Below are 12,061 nucleotides of genomic sequence, written 5' to 3' on the forward strand. Positions count from 1 at the left end.
ATTTAATAACTAATTACACCTAATCTAAGAGCCCTATGAAAATAAAAAAGCCCCCCCATAATAAAAAAACCCTAGCCTACAATAAACTACCAATGGCCCTTAAAAGGGCCTTTTGCGGGGCATTTCCCCAAAGAGATCAGCTCTTTTACCTGTAAATAAAAAATACAAATACCCCCCCAACAGTAAAACCCACCACCCACACAACCAAACCCCCCAAATAAAAACCTAATCTAAAAAACCTAAGCTCCCCATTGCCCTGAAATGGGCATTTATATGGGCATTGCCCTTAAAAGGGCATTTAGCTCTTTTTCAAAAGCCCAAACCCTAATCTAAAATTAAAACCCACCCAATAAAAGCTTAAAAAAGCCTAACACTAACCCCCGAAGATCCGACATCCATCCTCAACGAACCCACAGAAGTCTTCATCCAGACGGTATCTTCTATCTTCATCCATCCGGCGTGGAGCGACTCCATCTTCAAGACATCTGATGCGGAGCATCCTCTTCTTACGACATCTTCTTCCGAATGAAGGTTCCTTTAAATGACATCATCCAAGATGGCGTCCCTTAGATTCCGATTGGCTGATAGAATTCTATCAGCCAATCGGAATTAAGGTTGAAAAAATCCTTTTGGCTGTTGCAATCAGCCAATAGGATTGAGCTCGCATTCTATTGGCTATTCCAATCAGCCAATAGAATGCGAGCTCAATCCTATTGGCTGATTGCAACAGCCAATAGGATTTTTTCAACCTTAATGCTGATTGGCTGATAGAATTCTATCAGCCAATCAGAATCTAAGAGATGCCATCTAAAGGTAAGTTTTAATTTATTATAAGATAGGGATGAGTTAATATTTAATATAAAATTAGCGGGTTGTTAGGTTTAGGGGTTAATAGGTTAATTTAGTTTATGGCGATGTGGGGGGCTGGCAGTTTAGGGGTTAATAGGTTTAGTAAGTGGTAGTTATGTGGGAGGCCAGAGGTTTAGGGGTTAATACATTTAGTTAGTTGCAGCGGTGTCCGGGAGCGGCGGAATAGGGGTTAATAGGTTTATTAGAGTTGCGGCGGTGTCGGGGAGCAGCGGGATAGGGTTTAATAACTTTATTTAGTTGCGGCAGGCTCCGGGAGCGACGGGATAGGGGTTAATACATTTATTAGAGTTGCGGTGGGCTCCGGGAGTGGTGAGATAGGGGTTAATAACTTTATTTAGTTGCGGCGGTGTCGGGGAGCAGCAGGATAGGGTTTAAACAGTTTAGTATAGTTGCAGTGTTTAGTGACAGGGTATACCTAAAGCTGTGAAAAAGCCGAATAGCAGCGAAATCGATGACTGTTTAGTTAACAACAGTCCGCTGCTCATCGCCCCGTACTTGGTGCATGGCTTTTTGACAGCTTTTTATATAAATATGGAGAGCGTATTCAGGACCGCAGCCGTGATGTTAGGCGATGTCAGGCGAGTGTATTGGTGCCGTCGAAAGCAAGTAAGTTGACGGCTTGATAAGTAGGTCTCTATGTACAGATAGGCTTACCAGAAGTCCCACTTTTACTGGGATTGTCCCGGTTTGGAGGCGCTGTCCCAGTGTCCCACCCAGTTGTTCATTCTGTCCCAGTAGGGTTGCCACCTCCAGGTTTCAAATCGTGTCTGGGTTTCAGCCCACCTGTCTGGACTGTGGCTCTCCAGCATAGTTGGATGCTGGTACTTTGTTACATACAGCCCTGCTTAGCTTAACGTTCGTGTCCTTCAAAGTTTACATTTAGTAATACCGGCTGAGTGAGCAGCATAGGGTTTTTTTAATTTTGTAGTGTTACTTGGTTTATTTTTCTAAAAATTTAACACCCCCCGACCCCTGGTGACATTGCCGGTAATACACCTTTAGGGGAATCATATGGGTATGACCAGGAAGTACAGGCAGGATTTTCTGGCCTGGATCTTGCTTTACTTCATGCAGGATAGAATTTTGGCTGTAATCGTCCTGCATTATGGTATAGAGTAGCCTCTTAAACAGCTTTAGCAGGTACGTGTTTCTTTTTTACTTTCATTCAATGTTGTATTTATGCCTTATCAGTATTTGGCTCTGTTCCTTAATTAGACACATAAAACACATATTACACTGCAGATATTAAACTGTGAAATTGATAATTATGAAAGTGATAATTATGCTTAATGTTTAGTATTATTTAGAATATGAGATTTATATTATTGATTTATTTGCCATGACAACGTAATGGTGCCTTTTTCACTAGGGGGTGGTGTTATGGTCTATTTAAACTGTGTGATTCACTTGTTTGACTGAGGAAGGGTAGAGTATCCACGAAACATTACACACATAAAAGCTACTACTTTAAAAGGACCGGTAATTGCCACGCCCCCTTGACCACGCTCCTGACCACACCCCCACTGGCACCGCACCAGGTGGTCCCAGTTTCACCTCTAAAAATTATGGTAAGCCTATGTACAGACCTATTTAAATATATGTCTTGTTTTCTTTAGATGGACATTAAACAATTTGAGATTGTAGTTTAATTATATATATAGTACTTAAACAAAATTATAACAAAGTTTCAATATTTAGTGATATTAATTGTGAGCTTTCCAATTCATTTTCTTTCATGATTTAGATAGAACACACAATTTTAAACACATTTCCAGTTTACTTCTATTATCAAATTTGCTTCTTTCTCTTGGTATCATTTGTTGAAGGAGCAGCAATGCACTACTGGTTGCTAACTGAACACATGGGTGAGCCAATGACAATCAGTATATATATATGCAGCCACCAATCAGCAGCTAAAACCAAGGTTCGTCACTGCTCCTGAGCTTACCTAGCTGAACTTTTCAGTTAAGGATAAATAGAGAAGGAAGCAAATTAAATAATATTATTATTATTAGTAAATTGGAAAGTTATTTAAAATTGTATGCTCTGTCTAAATAATAAATATCTAATTATGACTTTACTGTCCCTTTAACACTGCTATAGTCATTAGTTGCAAATTTCAGACCATCTATTTCTGATCCTGCAGAGTGGTCATGGATTGAGTGCTCGGCCTGCTTTCTTGTCTGCAGTATCTGTATTGGGTTTCTTCATCCATTTGTACTTTTGGCTAAATAAATTCATATTCTTGTTGGTGGTGCTGCTGTAACTTTCTTTTGGACATTACTGCATAGGGTCCAGGTATAGACCTTAACAGCCTGCACACCTGAACTCCTCCTAGGTGCTGGAATCTTTGTTGGTCTGGGTTTCTTCATCCAGGGCATTCCCTGACTCTGCCTGCCTTACCCACAACAATTATAACTGTCCCTGATTGGCCTCAGCAGAGAAGGAAATCTAGGTTACAACATGGTGGCTTACATTCCTTTATCATATGTACACTAAAATATTACCTTTTTTAAAAGATATTTAAACAACTAATATCATTAAAAATAACATCTGTGGGGCGTGTCTCCTTGCAGCACCTTGAATGGTCACAATATTGGCTGCTCTGAGCAGATCAAGGATCGATTGTATCTGTTAGTATATGTTAGTATAGTAGACAAATTCACCATGTACATAATAATGATATGGCTGATAAAGTCAATCGCATTATATTTTACAGATACACATATTATTGAATAATCATATATGAAATGTATTGAGTTTTGAATGAATTGTGTCATATGACACACACATAAAAATACCCTATGTGGAGTTATGAGTCCTGTCACATGGCTCGTTTTAGCCCAATGATTGATGTAGTCAAGCTGCACTTTGAACCAATAGTAGACAAGATCTGAAGCTTAGTAGCACAATATACAACAAGCCACTACACGATTCAAAGAAGGATTTATTGACAAAATATGTTCTACTGTCGATGGTGGAGGGCGGAGTTACATTATTCATTCATTTTTTGTTGCGCTTCTTTAGCTAAGTGGGCATACATCGTGATGCCAAACATTTGATCATGTTATGGTTGAGTAACCTTTGATTGACAGAAATGAGAACATTGCACATCCATTTTAATAACTAAAGGTAAGATCCAACCCAGCATTAGCGGTTTAAGATAGAACTAAACATATGACGATAATATATGTTCTGGATTTCTTCACTGTCATCATATTGTACTAAGATATATTACCCTATAAAAATTATACACTTTATACAAAGATTAATAGAAATAATGGGAGATCAGTAACACATTAGATGAACACTTCTGCAGACCAATTAGAGATAGGTAGGTGTGTGTGTTTCAGACCCAATTAGATTTGAGAACACGTAGTTGCAGCAGGTCCCTTTGAGGATACCTGATTACAGGTGTGTGATTTGTAATTGTGATACTTGATTGTTTTTTTATGGTTTAAAAAGCCAAAAATATCTGTTATGTGACATACCTGTATTTTTTTATGCCTGAGGAAACCACTGTGCCGGCGGAGAAACGCGTTGCATTTTATTGGGGCTCTGAAAGAATGTTTCAATCCCCTATTTTAAACCACTGTTTTAATCTGAATGCAAGTTTAGCATTAAAACCCATTTTGGATATTTCTAACACACACGCTTCTGGTCTGTTATATCCTGACTAATTGACCGTTGGAGTGAGCCGATCACCTCTGTGCAGTGAGCTGGAGCACTGAGAGTCTACAGAACACGCCTATCAGCACAACAGAGTGCTGCCACATATTGTGAGTACCCTGCATGATCAATATAATAAGTGTCCATTTGTCTGCTTATATGCACATGAAGCGCCCTCTGCTTTGTTCATCTTGGATTCTCATCACTTTTTTTGTGAAGTAAGAGAGGATCTGCATCTGAATTGTGCATCCCTAAAGGAACCCCAAAAAGGAGGCAAAGGGGACAAGACTCCAAATACTGATATAGTATTTACCAATTACCACAAGTACAAACCATCCAATACTCTTATTTCTTATCTGCTAACAAGACTCTATAGATAAGTCTGACATCTTTAGAATTTTCTTTTTGTGATTTGTTTTTTTCTTTTATTTCATTATATTTTATTATTATGATTATTTCTATTATAATTATTGCCTTGTTTATACAGTGATTTCTGATACATAGTATTTCTCCATGCTCATATTGATATATATATATATATATATATATATATTGTTAGTCTTTATGGTCTAGCGCCCCCTAAAGAGACTCAGTGCTCTTATTGTTTTCTACATATGAAATTCAAGGTAATTTATATTGCATTGTCTGTTTATCATGTATATGTCGATTATGAAATTCAATTGTATTTATTGGTACTTTAATGCCCCTTTAATGAAACACATTTGTTTTTTCTTTCAGGATTCAGATAAAACATGATTTTAAACAACTTTCCAATTTATTCTGTTATTTAATTAGTTTTGTTCTCTTGATATCCTTTGATGAAAAAAAGATACCTTATGTAGGCTCAGGAGCTACTGTTTGGTGGTTGCATATATATGCCTCATGTTATTGGCTCACGTGATGTGTTCAGATAGCTCCTAGTCGTGCACTGATGCATCTTCAACAAAGAACAATAAGAGAATGAAGCAAATCAGATAATAGAAGTAAATTGGAAATTTACTTAAAATTGCATTACCTGAATCATGAAAGAAACATTTTGGGTTTCATGTTATTAGCAATGTTCAATCATATTTTACAAAGAAACCTGAGTCTTTTTTTAGCTGTGATGCTGTGAATGCATCACCTAAAGCAATCATCAAAAATACACACGGTCATACAAAGCCTCTGCACAGTTCCATAACTGTGTAATCGCTAATATATAAAGGCATGGCTGCTATGCATGCAATATTTTAGTGATAAACTCATTTATTAATATAGTCCTGGTTTTGATACTCTGTCCCACTGTCCCTCTTCCCCCTACATAGGTCCTGGTTTCATCTGCAAATTAGAGGAAGATGTGAACTCATTCAAAATGGTGAAGTCTTAACATTTTATTACATATCTCTCCTACATTCCACTGGGAGTGTTATTTCTACTGCTGATCATGTTTACATGGCCTTTTTGTAGCTAATACTTAAGTATAGAAACTTTCAGTATAAGTAGGGATACCATGGGCAGCTATTTCCAATACCAAAATAAAGTTAAAGGGGGCTATTAGTAAACAATTTAATACACTCCAGAAGGTAAAATAGATCATTGGAAACAAATTAAAAGGAATAAAAATGTAGGATACACTGTCCCTTTAATTGCCATATCCATGCCTTTTTGTCTCTGCATAAGCGCACAAGGGGCCCATATGGGCAAGAATTATAAGAGAAAAATAATTGCTGCTCCTGATAGTCAGGCAGAAAAAGAGAGACCTGCCTTGCACAATAGCTGGTCCACCAGCCCTACAATTAAGATCCAGTGGTGAGATTTAAATACATCAGCCTGGTACAATTGGCAATCATCTGGTTTGTCTAACGGGCAGCAGTCCAGGTCCATCAGATTCTTTGCACCCAAATGTGGCTAATTTGATAACTATGTCATCATGGACTTTTTATAGGAAAATGTTATATGGAAATCTCCTTCAAGATTTCTACCCCAAAATCTAATATAATAAGTAGTTGTATGCATCGCGATAATATCCGCTTTCCTATACATTACAGGTATAAGAGGAATGTAAGAAAATAAAATTATTAACAGTTACATAAAAAACAGGGGCGGAACTACCATTTGTGCAGCGGTGCAGTGGCACCAGGGCCCAAGTTCTGGAGGGGGAGGGCCATAGCAGCTTGTCTATACATAGAAATGTACAGAATGTGTACAATCCTAATGCAGGCAAGCCTTTTATTAGTGCAGGTCTAGCCTGAAAATCATTATACAAAGCAGAAGGTATATTATTTCTATTACTTACTACTGAGTTACCTTTGGGGGGTCCAACAACAAAAAAATTGCACCAGGGCCCTCTGTTGAGAGGTCAGCTACTGATAAAGAGATCCCCTTGCAAAGATGAGGTTTCAGGTTATTAAATAGGGAAGGTGTAGTCATGTAATTGAAATCATCATCACTGAATGGAAGACCATTATTTTGTGCAACTTGAAATATGAGGGTAACAGACATTTTTTTGTTCCTTCTACTAAAATTAATGGTCAGACAGGAACAATAAGGAACGTTGTAGTAGCCCTGGTGACTGAAAAACAAGTAAACCAGGAATTCAGTGGAATTTAATAACCTGGATTTATAGATTATATAGACTGGAGAAGGTGTCATTACATGAATTATGTACAGAAGAGGGTGAAGGTGAGGTTACGTGCACAGGGGTGAGACAACGGAAGAGGTGAAATCAGATTGTGTGACCTGAACAAAGAAAAATGAATGCATCAAAGCACAGGCTAATGTAGTTTATTAGAAGCTATATAATGTGCCATAATGGGGAATCTCTTTTTGTTCTGTATGTGCAGAAAATTCTGTAAGAAATGTTATTAATATACTTTGCATACTAGTACTTTTTATATTAGTTATATTCAGATTGTCTATTTATAGTTTCTTAGACATGTATAAGGTTTTATATTCATTAAACTGACATCCCAGTGCAAAAATAAAATGTTATAGTTTATTATAGCAATTTAGTACTTGTGTCTCTTGCAAATTATGTGTTTCTACAAAATGTGTTAAAGGCACAGTCAACACCAGAATTTTTGTTGTTTAAAAAGATAGATAATCTCTTTATTACCCATTCCCCAGTTTTGCATAATCAACACAGTTATAATAATACATGTTTTACCTCTATAATTACCTTGTATCTAAGCCTCTGCAAACTGCCCCCTTATTTCAGTAATTTTGACAGACTTGTATTTTAGCCAATCAGTGCTCACTCCTAGGTAACTTAACGTGCGTGAGCTCAAAGTTATCTATATGAAACACATTAACTAATGCCCTCTAGTGGTGAAAAACTGTCAGATTAGAGGCGGCCTTCAAGGTCTAAGAAATTAGCATTTGAATCTCCTAGGTTTAGCTTTCAACTAAGAATACCAAGAGAACAAAGCAAAATTGGTGATAAAAGTAAATTAGAACATTGTTTAAAATTACATACCTTATCTAAATCATGAAAGTTTATTTTGGACTAGACTGTCCCTTTAAACACATTGGTAAAGTACTGTGTATGCTGCCTGTAATTGGCTCTGCACTGGGTGAGTCCTGCCCAGTAACTGCAATGTTTAAAGGGACACTGAACTCAATTTTTTTTCTTTCATGATTCAGATAGAGCATGCAATTTTAAGCCACTTTCTAATTTATTCCTATTAATTTTTCTTCGTTCTCTTGCTATTTTTATTTTAAAAAGAAGACATCTAAGCTTTTTTTTTTATTCAGAACTCTGGACAGCACTTTTTTATTGGTGGATGAGTTTATCCACCAATCAGCAAGAACAACCCAGGTTGATCACCAAAAATGGGCCGGCATCTAAACTTACTTTCTTGCATTTCAAATAAAGATACCAAGAGAATAAAGAAAATTTGATAATAGGAGTAAATTAGAAAGTTGCTTAAAATGTCATGCTCTATCTGAATCACGAAAGAAAAAATTTGGGTACAGTGTCCCTTTAACAGCTCCTTAGGAGGACTTAAAGGGATAGTAAACACCAAAAATGTTATTGTTTAAAAGATAGATAATCCGTTTATTTACCATTCCACAGGTTTGCATGACCAACACTTTTATAGAAATTTACTTTTTACCTCTGTAATTACCTTGTATCTAAGCTTCTGCTGACTTCCTCCTTATCTCAGATCTTTTGACAGACTTGCATTTCAGGCATTTAGTGCTGACTCTTAAACAACTAACTTCCTGTGCGTGAGCACAGTGTTATCTATATGAAACACATGAACTAATGCCCTCTAGCTGTGAAAAACTGCCAAATGCATTAAAATTAGAGGCGGCCTTCAAGGGCTTAGAAATTAGCATATGAACCTACCTTGTATTAGCCTTCACAAAGAATAATAAAAGAACAAAGCAAAATTGATGATAAAAGTAAATTAGAAAGTTGTTAAAAATGACATGCCCTATCTGAATCATGAAAGTTTAATTTGGACTTTACTATCCCTTTAAGCTATGTGTATAAGTGCGGAGCATATACTGATTAAACTATAGGGTACGGAACAATGGTTTTAAGTCAAAGAGCACAAAAATACAATTATAATTGAAGATATCATTAAGTACCAACATAGGTATAGGCCAGATATATGCAATCTCAATAGATAGTTCACTATAGTGGCACCCTGTTTCCTTTTTTTTTTATGTTTTCAAAATAGTCAAAGTAATAATGGCTCAGAACTAAATACCTAACATTGTTTTGTGCCTGTTCAATTTTATTGACAATAACGCAGATGCTGTGTGATTACGTGACTTCTGCTGAAGAAATTGTTCCAGGGGCTGCTTAGTTGAAATCCGAAGATTTGAAGAAAATTGCAGAAGACATTTTGCCCCCTGTATTTACAGTGTTGTAATGTAACCCAGTGTACACAGGGCAGGCTCAACCATGGGACTAAGTGGGTCTGTCAGCCCTGAGTCTACAGTACAGTAAAAGTGAGTAATGTGCCATTCACTTAATTCCAGTACAATGAACTGTAAAACATTGATATCATGCATATTAAAGAGCAGGTACAAATAGTTTTCCTTGCTGGCACTATTATGAAGCTAATATAAGTATATGTCTGTGGGCATGTCTGAGCCAACATCCTGCTTAATATATCCTTCTTATATGCAGAAAAGGAAAAAAATGACTGCCCACTAACTAATAAACAAAATTAACCATTGGGTTATTGGTGAAGCATTTTTAAAATGTAATATATAATTGATACCAATTTTGAGAGGAGGCCTGGAATGTTACTCATTCTCCTCCCATTGACTTGCATTATATAACTGGATTCATTTTACTATTTTTTTTTTAATATAGTTCATTTAAGAATGAAACCCACAGTGTAAATTGAGGGATACCTGTATAAGTTCCAATTTGAAGAGTTTACAATCACATTGCTGTCAAACCGGAATTCTAGTGTAAATATATAATGTTTCTGTATTTTATTTTTAAACAAAATCCTTTTGTACTGTGTTTTAACCCTACAATGTATGAAATTCACCTTAAAAGTTCAGCTGTATCTGACAACTCTCCCATGCTACTCTAAATTAGATTAAGTAGGTGATTGGAGCATACGTGCATATGCCTATTCTTGATGGACTAATTGGTTATGTCCTTATTTGGAATGGCACATGAGTGCACATTTGACTATGTGCTAAAGAGACAAGAAAATCAATAGTAGAAAAATATGGAATCTTTAGACACATGGGTACTGATTGCTTTGCATTTGACTTGCACTATCCACGGAACATAATTACCAATCAGCAATGCTGTCAGCACAATAAATGTCACTCTTTGTGTACAGATGGTATCATTCTGAATGTTAATAAAGGGTTAAATCAGCCATTCCTTTTCAATGCTACTTTGTAGCATCTCATGCATGGAAGTAAGCTCATTATCATCACTTTATGTTTAATTAAAACCTCTCTGCTAAGGTTAAATACATAGTATGTGAAAGGTTTTATTTGCAAATACACGATCTAATGAAATAACAGTTTTTGTACTAGAATATACATTTAAAATAATTTGTGTTCTTTTTGTGTGCATCTAAATAATCACAAAAATGATAAGAAAATAAAACAAACATAAAAACTTATAGAACAGGTTTTGTTTCTAAATGAGGACATAATGTACAAATAATCTGTTTATTATATTAGCAATTACCTGCTACATGTCTCATAGAACCTTGTCTAATGGAATGCAATATGTATGTTCCACACAATTTGTACAGTGAAACAAGCTGTCAGCTAGTCATGTCACTTAAAGCTAATTTAATATATCCATTAGCAACTAATTAGGAATAGATTAACAATAACTACTCCATCCTTTTAACATCAGTACAGTCAAGTGCTTAAAAATGCAAGATCTTTGTAAGATTAATTTACAACTTTCCTATATCTTACATAAGTAATAGAAACAGACTGACAGCAAACAGAAAGACAGAAAATATACACATCATATCTATCTATCAATCTATCTATCTATCATCTATCTATCTAGAATTCCTCCTCTGTTTTAGCTTTTACAATCTATGAAATAAAACTGTGTATAAGCACATATACAAGATCTGGTATTGCCTAAATTTATTCCATAAAGTCACCCTTTTTCACTTATAAATTATATTTTAATTAACAATGTGTCCCTTTCAATGAAGTATAAAAATTGCACTTACCAGAGTTGATGAAACATATTATTATGAGTCCAGTGTGAAACTCAGCATGGAACATCTTGTCAGTACATCCAGCCTTATAGCCTTTATCAGCTGTACAGATGCACTACCATAAAGCAGTTTAATATTATGACACAATAAATAATGCTTGACGGGCAGAGAAAGGATGTTATGGCTTTTGCTCCATCTGAAAGAAATAATCACAGAGTACTTTACTATTACAGCTGCACGATCCTAGCTTAGGACTCTAAGCCCAGCCCTGTTTAACCCATAATGATCATGCACTATAGATCAATCAAATACATATATACATCTCTCTGTGTAGGTTTAATTTATATAAAGAGTCTGTACTTGGTTTTGGTACAATAAAGGAAGAGGATTACATTTATTGCGTAATTATACATTTATACTTTATTTATTTTAAATATCATCTCAAAATAGCTGTATAAAAGAGTGCATTTCATGTGACAAGAATTAAAACGTTTAATAAAACCTGATTATTATTTTATTATTATTATTTTTTAAATCAAATACTAGTAGATAGGTTATAGGATTCATATTATGTAGATAAGATACCAAGGAAAAGATTACTTATGTCACTTTTATGACTATATTATTGTCTGTGAAGAACCTTAAATTATCTTTCAGTTTAAGTACTGCAGTAATATTTTGGACTTCTTTATATTTACATATTTTATGTATATGTGACCGATTAACTAACATGATAATGGCTAGAAAAACACATCTGTAAATTATTACTAAATTATACTTATTTATATATATATATATATATATATATATATATATATATATATATATATATATATATATATATATATATATATATATATATATATATG

The 12,061-nt window shown here is 35.3% G+C and overlaps 1 protein-coding gene across 1 annotated transcript in view; it reads right to left on the bottom strand.

Moving 5' to 3' along the window:
• Positions 1–11,361, bottom strand: part of LOC128648089 (neuronal acetylcholine receptor subunit beta-3-like) — a 68,117-nt gene extending 56,756 nt beyond the window's left edge. The window contains exon 1 of the mRNA XM_053700756.1: positions 11,205–11,361. Within this exon, the coding sequence (XP_053556731.1) occupies positions 11,205–11,259 (55 nt within the window). The 5' untranslated portion in view covers positions 11,260–11,361. The remainder of the gene's footprint in view (positions 1–11,204) is intronic.
• Positions 11,362–12,061: the final 700 nt, after the last annotated feature.

Source organism: Bombina bombina, chromosome 2 (genome assembly GCF_027579735.1).
Source record: "Bombina bombina isolate aBomBom1 chromosome 2, aBomBom1.pri, whole genome shotgun sequence".
In the NCBI taxonomy this organism is placed as follows: Eukaryota; Metazoa; Chordata; class Amphibia; order Anura; family Bombinatoridae; genus Bombina; species Bombina bombina.